At 39.0% G+C, this 19,756-nt stretch overlaps 1 protein-coding gene across 7 annotated transcripts in view; it reads left to right on the plus strand.

Annotated features, from left to right (window-relative positions):
• The window catches only part of LOC136843165 (receptor-type tyrosine-protein phosphatase F-like), a 104,413-nt gene that overhangs the window by 22,619 nt on the left and 62,038 nt on the right, over positions 1–19,756 (plus strand). For all 7 annotated transcript variants that reach the window (XM_067111224.1, XM_067111223.1, XM_067111226.1 and 4 more), the window contains 4 exons: positions 8,378–8,494; positions 9,348–9,487; positions 12,912–13,128; positions 16,263–16,324. In XM_067111224.1, the coding sequence (XP_066967325.1) occupies positions 8,378–8,494; positions 9,348–9,487; positions 12,912–13,128; positions 16,263–16,324 (536 nt within the window). The remainder of the gene's footprint in view (positions 1–8,377; positions 8,495–9,347; positions 9,488–12,911; positions 13,129–16,262; positions 16,325–19,756) is intronic.

The following is a 19,756-nucleotide window of genomic DNA, read 5'->3' on the forward strand; positions in this document are numbered from 1 at the left end:
AGAAAACACATAATCTCGGTAAATTTACTCTAGAATTTGAAAATACAATGCAAATTATATCATATATGTTAAATCTGCAAAACAAAAACGTTCAGATACTTAAAAACACCATGCATATCCGAAGTAATAAGAATTTCTCAGATGACTTCGTTCATAGAGATCTAAAAGATAGTGTATGGATATTTCGGTGTAGTACTGTGTATCAGAACGGCAATATTTACTCGTTTTCTGTTATGACCAGGCTTATTATTGCATCATCATACGAGGTAATGATAATCTCTTTAATTTTTACACATTCATATTTGTATATCACGGTGTTAAAGGTCAGCTGGAATTAATGGCAGTAAATGTTGTGACAGCTAGGGTAGGTTGACCAAATCTATTTAAATCTGCAAGAGCGTTCTCTATGATGTGCGGAGTAGTGCGATAACTTCGGCAGGAAAACACAATTAACTGGATGTTTCTTGACGTTGCCATAGTTTCTCTCTCTCTCTCTCTCTCTCTCTCTCTCTCTCTCTCTCTCTCTCTCTACTATACAAATACAGTAGCCTATCGTTCAGTCTCTAAAAAAAAAAAAATCTGTACATGTATTGCTAAAACATACTATACAAATACAGTATCGTTCAGTCTCTAAAAGAAAAAAAAATAAAATGAGTGGCTGTACATGTAGGCCTAGGCTTACACAACAGCAACTCTCTCTCTCTCTCTCTCTCTCTCTCTCTCTCTCTCTCTCTCATCATAACATTGCATTCGTTCCTTTATTGTTCCCCAGGTTTTTCGTTGGACATTGCTCAAATTTAACTCTTGATTTCATTATGGAAGATCGCGTTTCCGATTATGCAAGCATTCCATTCATTGTGGTGTCATAAATTCATTTGTGTAAGGTTACTTGGTAGGTTATGTCGAAAAATGTTTATTTTGCTCAGAACTGTCGCTGCAAATTACAACTTGAACGAATACTGTTGAGCTTACTACTGCATTTAAGTATCAATGATTTCAGAACGTAGAATATGATTGAAAGTTATAGGAGGTCAAGCAAAAAGCAAACACAATAAGACTGAAGTTCCTCCCCTTTCTAAAGTTGCCAGATGTCTCATTATTGAGCAATATATGTCCGAAGATTTTAAAAAACTGTATCCTCACTTTCCTTGACGAGTGTACATTAATATATATATATATATATATATATGTATATATATTGTTACGAGTGCGTCTTGGCTGATCAGTTTATTACTTGCTTTATGTAATTTTTTCACGGCCCTGCATGCCAAGGACACACGTAACCTGTCACTTGCAGCCACGAATTAACCTCAAAGACCGTTGTTATATTAACCAAAGGTCGCCAGTTAAGGGTAATTAACCTTAACAAAGAATATTCAAGGAATAAAGACTTTATGATAAACGTCACCAACTGCGGATGCAGAAAAAATCTCTACTCATTAAGATGGTATTAAATACAAAACCGCAACGGTTCTTCCAGACAATGGACCCGAGACACAAAGAGTGCATAGAGAATTAAAATGCCTTGCTTACCCTAAGTCCTAGTTACTTTTACTGGAATAAAGTGGATGAAGCTAACAATATAATAACTTGGCTTAATCTAGACTTCGTAAAAGCATATACCGTAAGTGGTGGCTGGAGGATGAAACAAAGGAAGTTGGAAATACAGACGAAGATAAGTAATTGACGAAGTTTTGAACAAAAACACAGACTTTAACTTGGACGAAGCGTTGCTGTGCATACAACGGACGATCGTAACTTCTCGAGAATAATTCTTCACTTCACCATTCACTAATAGAAGATGATAGACAAAGGGCGGAGAGACCAAAAAGATGTCTGATCTCTGCGACAGTTCAAATCTCTCTCCTCTTGTCTGACCGGCGCTGGGTCAAACAGGGCATGCATTCATGTCCTGGGGGAGTCTACACTTTGTCAAAAACATTCACCAAGGAAGACATGGTAGAAAAGCTTTAAGACCGCCTATCTTAAGGTCGGATATGGAAAGTTTTCCTTATGGGGCTACGTCCCTAATGCTACCTATCCTGGCATACGTGCTGACGCCAAGCTGTTCGCCTCTATTAGGTTACTCTTCTTCCCCTGAGCAGTTTAGTCCTGTGTAGCCTACCTAGCTACAGAACTACCTAACCCTAGATAGGATATGAGTTATAATCACTACTTTACCTAATTCTAACAGTACTAGAAGGTGCTTACGGTTATTTTATGCTACCTCCTATAATCATGATGTTTTTAGACCTAGCCTAGTGGTACGTTCTATGGTCGTCCCTAGCCTAACCTATACTAACCCGACCGTAGCACCAACATAAGAGTGAATGTTCTAACTAAATTACAAAGTGGTTTATGTTTAATACAATTAATAATCACTAGTTATTTCATGAGGGTTGCCTCATATGATAAATGGGTGCCTCACTGAGGTCTTAGGCCATGCATGTCATGAGCATCGTGGCTTGTTTTACAATAGTTAAGATTATTGAAGTTAGTTATGCTACTTACGTGATTACTGCGGCTCGGTGGTAAGTGGAAGGAACAAGGCTACTAATTTGATGTACCGTACTTAAGGCGGTCTAGGCTATGTACAAGAAAAAGAGATCACACTGGCTACCTTCTCTGGGCAAGGGGCCAGGATCACTCTAAGATGGTAGAGCACTGTGCTGAGAGGGCACTAGTGCCAGGATGAGCTTATGGCTCGGCAACTACTGGGCTCTCTTCCACCCCTTCTTCTTCTTCTTCTTCTTCAGGTTCCTCCAAGGCCTATCAGTATCAGGCTTAGGAGGTGATGAGGGCACCGACTCTGGGGTCAGGCCAGAAGGGCTAGCGGGTGCGAAGTCAGGGGCAACTTCATAAGCTACAGGAGGGCTCCCTACTCCGGCTGCTGCGACAACCGGAGCGAGAGCGATCTCGACTTCTGTGTCCGAGGCCAGTTCATGGTCTTCCAGAGATGGGGTAACATTTCGATCCTCCAGGGATTCATCCTCTGGAGTCAGATTTGGCAAAGAAGAAGTCTCGGGTGCTGGAGGCTCTCTGGTTGCGGTAATCAAAAGCACAGGGAATCCTGAATCTCCCGGAGGAGGATTCGCCTCATGATTTAGACCCGGCATAGGGGCCTTCTTAATTGGTAGCTCAACGTCCGTGGCGGAAGGAGCGTGGCACTGCTCAGTGCTCGCAAGTGGCACTGGCAGCAGTTGAGGGTCAGGCATGCCTGACAAGGGGCCCGGAGGTGCAATACCTCGCGGACACCTTGAATTTGGTTGCTGTAGAGATTCATGCCCCAGCAGGAGATCGTAGCCTCTCCGAGAGTCTTGTTCGGGGGCGTCCGCTGGGCGTTGCTTACTTGGGCAGCCCTCCCAATTTGTGGAGTGGTCTGTTCGCTTGCACATCCTGCAGCGGTACTGCTCCTCCTGAATATCTCTTCGGGGAGAGGGAGGACCTCTTGGTGGGCCAGCCCTTCGCGACTGGAGAGGGCTAGGCCTAGAATAGTTTGGTTTGTGCCCCTTCCGCTGACCACTTCGGTGGAGGAGGTAACATGGCTGCGAAGTGGCGTTGGTAATGGGCTTCCCCAGAGAAGATCCCGACCCAACAAGAAGGCCACTCCGGGCCGAATTCCACCCACCACGCCAAGGCGGTGGGGTAGCGTGTCCCAAGGTGTCGTAACCTGGAGCTGGACCGTGGGAACAGTAATGGTGTGGCCCTCTATCCACTTCATTTCCCACCGGGTTTTTTTGTCAACCATGGCACCGGCTGGCACTTGGGCCCTGGCGATCAGGCTAATGTCTGCTGCAGTGTCTACTGTGACCGGAAGGGTCACGGGCAGGCTAGTGCTCTGAAGAGGGGCCACCGAGATGAACTGGGTTTCCAGTCTCTCGGGGTAAAGGATCCGGTGCGGACCGGCCGCAGAAAATGAAGTGCTAATTAGGTTGACAAATTTTGTGGTGGGGACATGATGTGGACAGGCCGGAGATCCAGCATTGTAGTGGCTGGCAGCACGACAGGATTTGCACGGGCCTCTTGGATGGGCTTGGTGGCCTGCAGTAATTGTTGGAGGATAGGGCTGAGCGGCTGAATCGGGAGAGGAGTTCTGGCTGGCAGGGGTAGGCTGCTTATTAGTGCCGAGTTTGTATTGGCACTCAGCTTCAGCATGACCCACCTTCTTGCAATAGGTGCACGTAGTCTTGCTCGGCAGTCCATTCTTCGGGCGAGTGGAGTTCGAGAGGTAGGCCGGAGGAACGATTCGCTTTTGAGAGGTGCTATGCGACTGATTAAAAGTTTCCCATGAACCAGCCATGCGACAGGCTTCCATAAGTGTGGGGGGGCTGTTTATCGTTAAGATACACAACAAGGGGCCCAGGCACACATTGGTAAAGGTCTTCTAGCATGGTCCGATTGAAAAGATCCTCAAACGTCGTGCAGGCCAAGGAGTCGAACCAGCGCGTACCGGACTGGATCTTGTGACAAACCCATTCCGTCCAAGACCAGCAGACTTCCTTGGCAAGACCTCAGAACCGCTGTCTCCATTTTTCTGGGGTTATTTCGTAGGCCTTTGTAATGACTCTACGAACTTCCGCCATGTTGCCTCTCTGGCTCTTCTCCAGTGAGCAAGCGCTGCCTTGGCTTTTCCCTCCATATGCTTGGCTAGTATTAAGGCTCTCTCCGTCTCCGTGGTGCTGTAGTTATCGAAAAGAGCCTCGATCTCCTCCAGCCATGCTTCGGGCTCATCCTCAGTCCACTTGGGGACTAGGGAATTGATACTCGAAATTGGAGCGTTTGATGCAGCAGGTGTAGGGCTGGAGGCTTGCTGTCTGGCCATAGCTTCGGCATTCTCCATTTTCGCTCTTTCCAGCTCGAGCTCCTTCTCCTTGAGGGCTAGCTCACTTTCCTTGCAGGCTAACTCATGCTGTCGTCTCCTTTCTTCTCTGTCTTCTTTTAGCTGCCTCTGCTCGGCTTCATACACCCTCCGTTCTTCTTCATACTTCCTCTGCTCGGCTTCATACGCCTTCCGTTCTTCTTCATACTTCCTCTGTTCAAGTCTTTCTTCCTTCTCCCGCTTGGCCAAGTCGTCCACTTGCTCCTTGACCCAGGTGGTAAGTTCCGAGCCGGTGAGAACTGCCGCCTTCCCCAGCCCCAGGAAGGTTTTATAATTCTTTGCTGCCATGGTTCTGGTGGGGAAGGGCATCTAACTGGGTTGACTGGGCGTACTTGGGCAGCGAGGAAGTGTCTCTTCAGTAACGTGGCACCCTTTCAAAAGGTGGCACTGTGGTTGGGTGTGCCGTGTACAGGTCACACTGGTGGCACTCAGTATTCCTAGGCACTGGTACAGGTTACGTTCCAGAAGGACTTTCTCTTCTGTGATCCCTTTTGTTTGGTTTTATTTATTTTGCTATTTGCTTGTTTGGTGGCACTATGGTGCCAATGTGTTCCTCGGAACCCTTTATTTAAGCCCAACTAGGCTATATGGGAGGAAAGGCACTCTACACCAGCAGAGTGTAACAATTGAATGAAAGAGAAAGGGAAGGTAAAAGAGAGAGAGATAGAGAAGTAGGCCATTCAACTGATGACAGTGCAGGAAACTATTGGCACTGTGGAATAAAGTGATTTATTTATTTATTTATTTTTTTTTTTTTTTTTTTAAAGATCCTCGTGAGTGGCTGGTCCCAGTGCTAACCGCTCTTCTTTCAGAAGGTGAAAACTATTGTTTTGCTTCGGTATGGGTAGCAGGCCTCACTTGTGACCGACAATTTATCACTGTAAAAAGCTTAACTTTCCCTCATCAACTTGTGGGACAGAGGTGTTGCTTTTACTTAATTTAATTAAATTAATTTCTCGGGGTCAGCCCTTCTTTCTTTGAAGAGGGTCACGTACACTCGATTAGGTTATGACGGCTTACTTGAAGGAAGAGAGAGAGAGAGAGATTTTCAATCAGCTAATTTTCTTGCTGGTTGAGAACACGTCATGCAAAGATTTTATAAGTGCACAATTGCATGGTTCCTAATAAATGCAGATACGTCGTCTTGGCTTCCTTAAGGGATTGTTGTATTATCCTAACTTCCCAGGAGCCGATGCGACGTCACAAAAATTTAGCGTAAAATTATTTAATTTTTTTTTTTTTCTTTATATGATTTGCTTTACGTCGGGTATTTGTATAGGAACCTGTGTTGTATATTAATCCTAACTAAGGCCTATCTTTCCCTGACTAAATTATATCTTGTTTTTTTTTTTTCTACCGAAACCTGTCTAGCTCAAATATTTTGCGAGGTATAACTACTGCCGAAGAAGTAGCCCCAAAGTGGCTGAAAGCAAAGCTTGGTTACACAATGTGTGACAATAACAGGGTCTTAAGACGGCAGCCAAATCCCGTTAGGCCTAAATTCAAAACAACCTCGCGGCGGAGGAATGCCAAAATGGCGGGTCCCTTTAGCACATAATTAACCTGCCCCGATTTCGCCCCGCTTTTTTTTTTTTTTTTTTTTTTTTTTTATTTCTCTCAAATCGATTACACAAAGCACTCGACTTCCTCTTCCAACAAACCAATCAAATGCAGACACCCAGATTTATTCTAAATATACCAACACTGAAAAGGCTTTTACGTTACGGATGGGAAACGAAAATACTAGGCGTCTTTTGTTAACGTATTTTCCGCGCTGAACTTAAACAAGAGAATTATCCCTGCCGATTCGACCCGCGTCAATTCACGTTGCTGAAAAATGTATTTTATGGTAAAATTACTATTTCCGTTCGTTTGCTATTTCAATGACACGGTGTTTCGAATGATTCCCGCTATATGAAAACAATAACGATCAGAATTTCCGACGCGATTACTAAATTACTTTGTGTAAATGAAATGGACTCCGCGAAATTCGGTCTTTAGAACGAGTGGTTTGAACGACTTGACTCGAACACTCCGAACGCGGTAAAATGCCCTTTCTTAAAACGTTACAAATTTTGACTCGCTCTGCTTTCAATGCACACTTTCCTACCTACGCTAATTCTCAATTATGCCTTGCTCCTTGTTTGGAATTAATCGTAATTAATTTCCTTTTCTCCAGATTCTTTCTCTAAAATTTACTTAGATCCTATGCAAGCTCGCCAATGTTACGAGTGCGTCTTGGCTGATCAGTTTATTACTTGATTTACGTAATTTTTTCACGGCCCTGCATGCCAAGGACACACGTAACCTGTCACTTGAAGCCACGAATTAACCTCAAAGACAGTCGTTATATTAACCAAAGGTCGCCAGTTAAGGGTAATTAACCTTAACAAAGAATATTCAAGGAATAAAGACTTTATGATAAACGTCACCAACTGCATACACAGAAAAAATCTCTACTCATTAAGATGGTATTAAATACAAAACCGCAACGGTTCTTCCAAACAATGGACCCGAGACACAAAGAGTGCATAGAGAATTAAAATGCCTTGCTTACCCTAAGTTCTAGTTACTTTTACTGGAATAAAGTGGATGAAGCTAACAATATAATAACTTGGCTTAATCTAGACTTCGTAAAAGCATATACCGTAAGTGGTGGCTGGAGGATGAAACAAAGGAAGTTGGAAATACAGACGAAGATAAGTAATTGACGAAGTTTTGAACAAAAACACAGACTTTACCTTGGACGAAGCGTTGCTGCGCCTACAACGGACGATCGGAAGTTCTGGAGAATAATTCTTCACTTCACCATTCACTAATAGAAGATGATAGACAAAGGGCGGAGAGACCAAAAAGATGTCTGATCTCTGCGACTTTCAAATCTCTCTCCTCTTGTCTGACCGGCGCTGGGTCAAACAGGGCATGCATTCATGTCCTGGGGGAGTCTACGCTTTGTCAAAAACATTCACCAAGGAAGACAGGTAGAAAAGCTTTAAGACCACCTATCTTAAGGTCGGATATGGAAAGTTTTCCTTATGGGGCTACGTCCCTAATGCTACCTATCCTGGCATACGTGCTGACGCCGTGTCTGCCATGAACGTTATTTTGAATTTCCTGGTCTCCCTGCAGGACAAAAGGCTGTTCCCTGTCTTCCAGGCTGATATTACTACAGACAAATGTTACGAGGGCAAACAGCAGTAATATTTATAAATATATATATATATATATATATATATATATATATATATATATATATATGTGTGTGTGTGTGTGTGTGTGTGTGTGTGCATGACGTTTTAGAATTTCGTGGCTCTGGTTCCCTTCTGAACGGCCATTTCTGTCAAGCTTGATTTTGTGGCACTGGCACTGTATACTGCTGTTAAGCTTATATGTATTTGCATAAATCCATGTTTATAGAATAGTGCTGTGCAGGCACATGCACAGACACACACATGTTTATATATATATATATATAACAACTTTTCCTTCACATTTCAGGTTGTGATGAAAACCAGTGGGGCGTGAACTGCTTACAGACATGTAACCATTGTGAAAGTAGCAAGTGCGACAAAGTAACAGGAGTCTGTGAAGGTCAAATGAAACCCTGCGCTGGAAGTAAGCTTAATTTTAGTTTTGACCATATTCCCCTGCTAAGAAAAATGTTGAATGTAATTTTAGATGAATTGTAGGTATTTTGGATCACTTGAAAGAGGCTGACTGAGAAATACAGAGAATTTTGATGAGGGAATTACTCAGATTCCAACACAGGCTCTCTATGTTTCAAGGGTTGTCTTCAGTGAAAGGAGCAAATAAGAAGCTATCATTAGCTAAGACATCTCTTAATTAAGAGTAACAGGCTTGTGAGGAAAAATCTTCATTGTTTTGAATAAATATTCCTGTACTATAATGTGATTGTCGCTGATGATATCGTGTGTTGCAAGGTATGGTAAGGAATTACCGATCCCCTGAGAGACATTGTGCATAACATCGACTTTGTTTAATTCATGGAAAACCAAATAGTCGTGCTTTTTTGTTCCAGTAGGAGGGATAAACTAAACAAATGGTTTTCTCTTTGTGGTCACTGATTTGGAATGCCTGCACTTGGCATAACTTTTGTAGGCAGACACAATCTCATGTCAGCACTCGAACATCTAAGCATCCACAGATCTTTAATTAGAAGTTCAACCTTCCTGAATGAATATTCTTTATATATATTTCCTTACTTTCAGTTTCGTTCTTTTGGTTGTAGTGAATCGTACGTACCATATGTCGTATCATTTTAGTCGAGTTTCATAGGGCAGAAAGAGAAAATGCTGCAGGAGATGATTTGTTGAATATTATGGCAGATTATGAACTAAAATCCTATGAAAGGTTTACATCACATTATCTGGGCTTATCTTTTACCAACTATGATTTTTTCTTCTCATTCTCCTTGTACGTAAAACCCAAACTATTCCCTATCTTTCAGAATCCAAAGGATACTACCGTTTTCGAGAGCTACCAGAAGTTCAAGCTGACAAGTATTATGCAAAAGTGTCTTTTTCGTCGGAAAATTTTGATGGTGAAATGCCTGAGTCGGACGATTTACAATATCGAGTGATTGTTTGGGTAAGTCATGTAAAGAACTCAAGGGCTTGTAGGTTTTTCTTTAGGTGAACCTCTTGTGTATTCTTGCTTCTAGTTTTTAGTCCAGTAAGAGTTCGTGTGCTTGCAACTCTTTGATGAATCAGTTTATGAAAGGTGGCAAGAAATCAACTTGACTGCTTGATAAGTTACTTGATAACAATTTAAAAACAGTCTACTTGCCTCATAAGTAATAATAATAATAATAATATGAAGGGAGTAGACCCTCTTTTAAACAGGTCTTATTAAAAAGGATGGCTGTATTATGCGAATTTATCTTATATAGTGTCTTTTCTATCCTCCTTATGATTCGCTTTTCAGGCTCTAGAATAGAACCTGAACCCAGACGAACGATTTCTGATTGGATATTTTAATAAAAGACTTCCCAAATTCCGCACACTGTCCTTTTCCAACATGAATATCGGCCAGTTACTGACTAACATCGCTGAGCCTGAAAAGCGAATCATAAGGAGGATAGAAAAGACACTATATAAGATAAATTTGCATAATACAGCCATCCTTTTTAATAATAATAATAATAATAATAATAATAATAATAATGAAATTAAAATGTGTATAGTGTATAATTTAGAGAATGTAATTAATAAGGGATAAATAAATAATGGATTTCATTGGATTTCGCTTAAATGCTTCAAAATCTGTCAAGAAATTATCTTGCTCCTCGTTAGTGGAAGATTTGAGTTTGTCTGAGAAATGCATTCAATTACCTTTGATGCCCCGATCATTTGACCAAATTGTAAAGCTTTAAGAATGTAATCCTAGTAGATGGTTCCTCTGAAAGAAATGTGAAACTTCTGAATAAAAGAGCATTCCTGCTGGACCTAATCGTACCTCGCATTTGGAATGCAGTCGAACATGCTTTGAAAGTAAATGCTTACTGAGGCGTTTACCTTTTTTCTCGTAAATAATAGGTATGTAGGGATATCTAATACAGATATTCCGAGTAAGGGATTTTTTCTATGATTGACTGTCATTGAATGGTTGCAAGATTCTGAGTACATTTTTATTTTTTAATTCATTTTCAAACCGTCTTTCCCCTTCCCATCGAGGAATTCAGTGACATGGCGTGATCGATAAGATCACTGAAAAAATTAAGCTCTTTTGAATCGTCATTATATCATGACAGTTTCGACTCAAAAAAATACTTGAAGAAGTGCAGCTTAGACCTTCAGAAAGTTCAGACTACCAAATCTTTATTAATCAAGTCACACGGATGCTATCTGGATTAGTAGGAAGGCAAGCTATTCATGTTTACAATCTGCTAGATGGAAACATTTAAAGTGACTTTTTATATGAGAATATGTGGCTTAACAGGAATTTTTAGTTGTGTTTATCATAGATATGGATGGTTTCCATCTTAAGATAACCTCTCCCATTCGATTGTTAATAGAAGGGATCAACATTGCTATGTGTTGAGTTTCTGTCATAAGAAATAACGACAAATAAAAGGTCCCATCTTAAGTACCCGTGGGAGGAAGTGAGTGGTGGAATCCCAGTTTATCTCGAAGACCCCTCCTAATCTTAATTCCACCTGCCAGGGAGGGAGGCTTGAAGTCAGTCTCACTCAAGAATCCTACAAGCTAAAGTCCTCTACCAGGAAGCGAGTGTTTCTAATAAGGTCTCTAGCCCCAAGCCTTATTACAATTCAGAAACCTCCGGAAACCTATTTCACTGTTTAATTGGCAGGAGCATAGAGGGTAGAACGTGTCCATATCGTTTCGTTCTCCCACGGGAAGTGGACGAGGGTCTTGCTTGCTACTGATGAGAGAGACATAGTCTATTTTCGAAACCATCTAAACATATTAGGGTCAATACCAGTGTTTTATCATCTACGTCCAATACAATCATTTGTTTCATTCTAGCGACCGAATAAACAATGTTCTCAATCATTAATGGAAGGAAAGGAAATATTATTATTATTATTATTATTATTATTATTATTATTATTATTATTATTATTATTATTATTATTATTATTATTCTGAAACATTCCACTTTAGGACAAACTCCATCAAAGAGTTCGCAATACACGAAACTTGTTTCAAATGGCATTGTCGAATCTTCTAAGCTTTCTTCTTCCAAGGGATGTTTCTCAAAACCAAAACGATGTTCATGGAAAATGAAAGCAGAAGTACTCATGACTCGAATTCTACTGAATATCTGTTATGCCTTAATAATCCGATGCGTTTCGCCTTGGTAGGCATGTAACTAATTTTTGCGGAGAGAAAATTGAATTAGGTTAAAGGAGCGGTCGAGGATTCTGGACGAATTTGCCAGCCAGACCCCAGGAAGCTAATCCATAATCATGTGGGATTGTCGTGTTTTCTTACAACAGTATTAGGCAATGAAAATAATTCGGTATTTTACTTAGAGATGGGTAGGACATTTTAACAGAAATTCTTTCTATTATAATTTTTAACCTGGAAATAATGTTGGTTTCCTGTGATTTCTCTCCTATTCATCAGGGTTATTCTATCGAATTTTACTTTGTGGTCTTTTTAAAAATGCTGTTAGATGGCTCCTTCTTGAACATGTCCAGAAGTGATGTGGCCTGAAGGACGGGGAAGCACACGCGGAGGTTGCATCCAGCACTCTATCTGTAGGCCTTCTTTTTCTCATTTGTCAAAACACCTGACCGTCCATGTTAGAGAAGGAGCCATCTTCCACGACTTAGCAATAATACTTAATTAGCAAGACAGAAATCGGAAGTAGGTGTAACAGTATTTCTAGGTTTTAAATTGAACCATTACAGGGATCTCTCATCGCTCCAGTATGGTTTTGGGTCAGCCTGCTGGTCTTCTTTGGCCCACAGTGCCTGAACCCTGACTGGTTAACATATCAGTTAATGACCTGGTATTTCATGTTGCAACCATTGCTATTCGGTCGCCCCGAAAATGCCTTGATGAGGAGCTAATCACGGCAAAACAGAATGATCCTTTGTAAATGGTAAATAAAGAGTAAGATCTTTTCTTCGGTACATCTGTCATTCTTCTTGAGCGCCGGGAGATCTCGGGTAACATTCCCGTGGAAGAAAGAAGGAAACTGAAGAACTGCAATAAAGTAACCTAAATAGTAAATGCTGAATTTATTGCAGTCACTGTTAATGAGGTAATTACATTTATTAGAGACATTCAGATTTCCTAAATACTAGCAGACTTGTAGATTAATAGAGCTTATAAATGTTCCGGCCATGGCAGTTTTGTTGTCGTCTTGTGTAACATATAATTGTTAAGAAAATCATATAATTGTTAAGAAAATCATTCAAATCTCTGTTCACACTCACCTGATAACAATCTCCCTTCCTATGGTTAGAAAACAGCTGGCTTTTATCATCTGTGTATGCAAGTATGTGTGTTTGTATGTAAATGAATTTATGCTTTTATAATAGGAGAAGGACCAAGACATGAGCAAATCAACGACCTTCGAGGATGTCGCTAGGACTGAAACTACTTTCACAATAAAGAACCTGAAACCTGCCACCGACTACTATGCTGCCGTTTTGGCGAATTTTACTCTAAAAAACCCAAACACTTCCTGCCTGATTGACGGCACTCTCAGAGGAGAAAGGATTCAGAAAACGCCGTTCACTACCAAATGTCCTAAAGGTAGGAGCAATTTTACTCGTGTATTAATCGTGCAGTCTTTATCTAATAAAAAAATTCAAAATTAAGGTGTTCATTAGGAGAACCAAGTCTGAAAGTCCTGATTTACATATTAACATCAGTGTAGATTCCTGATCTTCAAATTCTATCTTCATAAGCAACTTTTTGTTCCAATATTGAAAGAATAAAGACATCTGAATTTTAAAATATTTTGTTCGTTGACGGCCATGACCTTGAGACAGCGGTACTTGAAAGTCTTTGTGTTTTCATTCAATGAAAATTTATCCTGTATATTTAATTGTAAAGTGGACCGTGACGAACAATTGCTGCATTAATTATTCAACAGGAATAAGAAGTTTTTTGACCCCTGTATCTAAGCAAATAATTTGCATTATTAATACTTTGAGTTTTAGTTTTTGGAAAAAAAAATTATTTCTATATTTGGTAATCTGGTTATAAAACATGCCTGGGGAATATCTCCGTCTTGTTTATTTTACAAAAGACAAGAAGAAGCACTTGAAACTATTTTGTGAACGACAGCATTCGAACGATGAAGGAAAGAAACCATTACATCGACTTACTCACGTTCGTAAGTCACAGGTAATTCCACTTAGCCGATGAGGCCACGATGACTGAACCTGTCTGACTCGGTAAACTCCTGTCGACGTTTTTTGTCACCCTCCATAATATAAGACAGGCATGGTGGAATAGATCTGAATAATTTCATAAAAGAGCTGCCTAAACGTTTATCATTCCCTTCAGGTGTAATTGACCAAGGCCAAGAGGTGGTAAGTGTTATCAATTGTGCTCTCTCACTATGATGAGAAATGACGTTAAACACCTACTTCTTCGTAGTTCTTTTTGATGAGTCTAAGCATGTTGGAAAATATATATCGCAAATATTTCAAGAGGATAAGGATGGCCTTAGTTTTTTGCTGTGGGGGTCAAGTCTTGCGTCTAATTACTCGTGTGCTGTCGTTCTGTGAAATAAAATATACTGAAAAAATTAACAGTCTAAAGATTCATTGTATTTTCGGGGTGCTCATAGTTCAGTAAACTTTTTTCAGATTTAATTTGTAGTTACGATAAAGTCTTTCCTTATAACAGTATAATCCATTTTTGAAGAAAGTCATTCAGATACTTCGAGTATCTTGTTTCTTAAAATTTTCAAGAAATTTTTAATAAAAAAAAAAGGCTTTCAGAATGGGATGCAGCGATGCTCTAAGAATCACTGGTACACAGTCAGAATATAACTTTTTGTTAGTTCGGTTCATCAAAAGTCACAAAATTACAAATTATTTGACACATTTCCCAAATTGTCTAATTTTAGTGTCTAATTTTATAGTATATATGTATATATATAATATATATATATATATATATATATATATATATATATATATATATATATATATTTCTAGCATGTTCTTGATTCACAGCTGCTACCAGTCTAGATAGTTTTTAGCACACAAACAACTACACACTTATGCATACATACACACATACATATGTATATGTATATATATGTACATATATACACATTTATATTACACACGTTGGGATCCCAAAGGAGTGTAAGGCGTGAATGTTACCGGCCCCGGGGTAGAGGCTATGCCATTCAGGGAGCATTTTCTTCCCTTTGTGAAGCACTCTGGCGCTATTCTGACTTGAAGTGCATATATATATGTATATATATATATATATATATATATATATATGTGTGTGTGTGTGTGTGTGTGTGTGTTTGTGTATCTGTATGCGCGCGCGCACACGCATATAAATCTATATGCACTTTAAGTCAGAATAGCGCCAAAATGGTTGTTGTAGCCTTTTGCTTGGGGCCAGTAACATTCGTGCTTTACACTCCTGTAGGATCCCAGGAAAAAAAATAGTATCCTCGCTGCTCTGCATGTCGTTAGTGTCAGGTCGATTGTTTTGCTGGTAGGATGGTAGGTATGGAATTCCTGAAATAAAGCGAGATTCTGTGTTGTGACTGACTGTGTAACTTCCTGGGCCAAGACAAGAGTCCTAGTCCACACCATCTGAAGGCAAGGTTGATAATGCAATTGTGCAGTCACATGTCGCCCTAAAAATACGTCATACTACATCTTTCAGATAGAGATATAAGATATAGTTACGTTAATTGGCCAGTTGCCAGTTAGTATGCAATAAATTAAAGTCGCAGAAGACACAATATTGTATAACAATACACCAACAAATTATCTGAAGCCGAAAACTTGGACGTCATGCTGTATGCAGATGCAGTGAGCCTAAAGATAAAAACTAGGTTTCTACATACAGCTATGATTTACTACTAAAAAAAGTCGGAGATAACGCCAATTATTATATACACTGTCCCCAAACACTCCTCTTGAGAACGTTCTCCAGATCCCTCATAAGACAGAAATTTAATTTCCTTTCAAGGGAGAATGATTATTGCTGCAAAGTTACCTTACCTGCTGTGACTGCTTCACTCTTGTTATCAGTCCCAGCTGGCACGTCAACATAATAGCTGGAAAATTCGCTTGAACGATGTTCATGAACAGTTACACATAGAACCTGTGCAGGGCGGCTTTAGACTCACTCAAATCACCATCAGTGACCACTCTCTTCCTTAAACCATCTGAAAATAAAACCCTTCAAGATCAGGCAGTTAACCGGAATGCTTTCCTTGTTCCATTCTATAAAGATTATCCTAGTGTTCTTGTAATAGCATCTATTGGCCATAAGGGGACCAGTGTTTAAAAAAGAACAAAAACATTGACTTGGGCCTTGCGAACCCGGAGGCTGAATGGCTGGAAGAAATTATTCTGCTGTTTCATTTTCAAGGAATGTGCTCCTACATGTGAGAAACTCCTTATTACAAAGACCATAAAGGTATTTCACTTAAGAGATAATACTGAGAGATCAAAATTTTTGTAAAACTCAAACCTGACAAATAAAAAGACAGAATAAAGCAAGAAATTTCTCTGTGAAATTAAAACAAAAGTCTTATTCAAGAGATCTTAGTATTATCGATTTGCATTTTATGTCATCACATGAATAAACTTTACCAACAGCTGACACATGGATTAGTGTGAACTTTTGACTGCCTATCTGTGCAGTTTGTTTATTGCAGTATTTTCTTTTGTTTTCAGGACGGAAAGTGAATATCACAGTCAACGGGATATCATCTGACGGGTTTAATATCTCCTGGAACGTGAGTGAAAGATGTTTCGTTGCATTGCGTTCATGGTGACTAAATATATTTAAAATAAATTTAAATTTCAAAAAGATAAGGTGAAAATAACAGGTGGTTTACATCCTTGAGAAGCTTTTTATCAAGTTTATTATGAATCCTTCATCCGTCTCTATATACTACTATATATATATATATATATATATATATATATATATATATATATATATATATATATATATATATATATATATATATATATATATATATATATATATATATATATATATATATATATATATATATATATATATATATATATATATATGTATATGTGATGTAATATAAATAGCAAAGGGCATCAGAGGGAGAAGTTTTGCCGTATTTCATCTATTTATTTGGCAACGTTTCGAGGCCAAGCCTCATCATCAAACTGAAACATACAGACATTAAATAATACAAAATTGACTCAAATAATTAGGAAAGGTAGTTTATTTAAAAAGAAACTAAAAAAAATTAAAAGAGAAATGCTAAGTACCTGTCAAGGAATAGGAGGGAAGACGAGTGACAGTCACAAGATACGTAGGTTAAAAGTAAGCTCATGTCAAGAAGAGAGGGGTGCCGGTCGTTTGACTGTTTAACTCTGGAACTGCTCGTTTCATAAAAAGTTATTCAAAGATCGCAAGCTCTTGTGAGGAAGAGGCCCTGGTAAGAATCTTGAATTGCTCATGTTGGATGTTGAATTTACACTTATTGGCACGGTTCCGAATATTAGAGGGTTCTGGAGACGCCTATCGAACTCCAGTACGATAACTCACACCCCTATGGCAATCAGTGCGAACTTTGAGGAGCCTGCGAGAAGACCCAACATATTTTCCCCGATTACATCGGGGACAATAAATAAATAGACTGTATTTGATGCCAATAGGGGATCAAGTTTATCTTTATATTTGAAGAGACACCCGAGTGGCATGGGGTTTGCTGTTATTTGTTGGCATTTTAGGGCAGGGGAATGTTGATGCATTAGCTGTCTAATTTTGTTAAATAAAGAATTACTTTGAATAAAAGGGAGACTGGCATAAAATGGTTTCCGAGGAACAGTAGGGAAGTTACATTTAGGTATAATTTTGCCATTAAGGAACTTATATGTTTAAAAAACAGTTGGTTTGGAAAATAACTGTCTAAAAAATATTTTTGTAAAAACATAACTTCCTTATGAAATTCCGCCCAACTCGACGTTAAAGTAAAGGCCCTGTGGAAGAGGGTATTAAATGAAATTGATGTAAAAATAAAACAGCAACAACAACTATAAAAATTAGTACGTAAGCCGGTAAGTGTCCTTTTCCTAAAAATAGATGTAAAAAACCCTTCAGTTTTACATGAAACCGCAATATCTAAACATTCCAATTTATTTTCTTTTTCATAATCAACAGTAAATTTTGTTTCGATGAGCATTATTGGCAAACTGTAGGAAAGCTTCTGCCTGATCTTTGTTTCTGAATAAAATGAAGGTATTGTCCACGTACGACTGTAAAAGAGTGGGTGATAGGCCAGAGGGCAATTGTCCAGCAATGGCTCCTCTAAGTGACACATGAAAATATTAGCAAAGACTGGGCCTAAAGGACTTGCCCATTGCCATTCCGTCAATTTGAGAATAAGCATTCCCATTAAAAGCAAAGGCAGTGTCCTGCACTGCCAAGTATAACAGTTTTCTAAAATTATCAAAACTAAAACCACGAAATAGAATACCGTCATCAGTAAAACTTACTTAAAATAACTGGGTAGTTGCTTCCACAGTGACGTTGGTATTACTTAATAAAAATTAATAAATTAACAAGGTAGAAAACATTTTAAATGATAATACTAAGTTTAAATATCTGTGTAAACCAGACTTTTCTACTATTTTTAAAAATGAAGACAAAAATAACAGGTTTTTAAAGTCTTTATTAGACCATAAAATTATTTCTTATGCATCAATCTTTACTAAGAACTGATGGTTCCTATGGAGTTTTATATGGGCTACCAAAAGTCCACAAAGATGGGGATCCCATCAGACCAATGTTAACATCATACGAAACACCCAGCCATAAACTAGCAAAATTTTTAGTACCTCTTAAGTGAGTTTCCTTTTAATAACCACGCAGTGAGAAATTCACAAGATGTTAAGGGAAAAATACTGGCTCAAGATTCTGACCTTTATTTACCAACGTCACTGTGGAAGAAACTATCCAGTTATTTTAAGTAAGATTTTTACTGATGACGATATTCTATTTCATTGTTTTAGCTTAGATAATTTTAGAAAATTGTTATACTTGGCAGTGCAGGAAATTGCCTTGTTTTTTAATGGGAATGCTTATTCTCAAATTGACGGAATGGCAATGGGCAGTCCTTTAGGCCCAGTCTTTGCTAATATTTTCATGTGTCACTTAGAGGAGCCATTGCTGGACAATTGCCCTCTGGCCTATCACCCACTCTTTTACAGTCGTTACGTGGACGATACCTTCATTTTATTCAGAAACAAAGATCAAGCAGATGCTTTCCTACAGTTTGCCAATAATGCTCATCGAAACAAAATTTACTATTGATTATGAAAAAGAAAATAAATTGGAATGTTTAGATATTGAGGTTTCATGTAACACTGAAGGGTTTTTTACATCTATTTTTAGGAAAAGGACATTTATCGGATTAGGTACTAATTTTTATAGTTGTTGTTTTAATTTTAAATCAGTTTCTCTTAATACCCTCTTCCACAGGGCCTTTACTTTAACGTCGAGCTGGGCGGAATTTCATAAAGAAGTTGTGTTTTTACAAAAATATTTTTTAGACAATTATTTTCCAAACAAACTGTTTTTTAAATATTTAAATAAGTTACTTAATGGTAAAACTATACCCAAAATTAGCTTCCCTACTGTTCCTAGGAAAACATTTTATGCCAGTCTCCCTTTTATTCAAAATAATTCTTTATTTAACAAAATTAGACAGCTAATGCATCAACATTTCCCTGCCCAAACATGCCAACAAATAACAGCAAACCCCATGCCACTCGGGTGTCTCTTCAAATATAAAGATAAACTTGATCCCCTATTGGCATCAAATACAGTCTATTTATTTATTGTCCCCGATGTAATCGGGGAAAACATGTTGGGTCCTCTCGCAGGCTCCTCAAAGTTCGCACTGATTGCCATAGGGGTGTGAGTTATCGCACTGGAGTTCGATAGGCGTCTCCAGAACCCTCTAATATTCGGAACCGTGCCAATAAGTGTAAATTCAGCATCCAACATGAGCAATTCAAGATTCTTACCAGGGCCTCTTCCTCACAAGAGCTTGCGATCTTTGAATAACTTTTTATGAAACGAGCAGTTCCAGAGTTAAACAGTCAAACGACCGGCACCCCTCTCTTCTTGACATGAGCTTACTTTTAACTTACGTATCTTGTGACTGTCACTCGTCTTC

The sequence above is a fragment of the Macrobrachium rosenbergii genome, chromosome 11 (genome assembly GCF_040412425.1).
Source record: "Macrobrachium rosenbergii isolate ZJJX-2024 chromosome 11, ASM4041242v1, whole genome shotgun sequence".
Lineage (NCBI taxonomy): Eukaryota > Metazoa > Arthropoda > Malacostraca > Decapoda > Palaemonidae > Macrobrachium > Macrobrachium rosenbergii.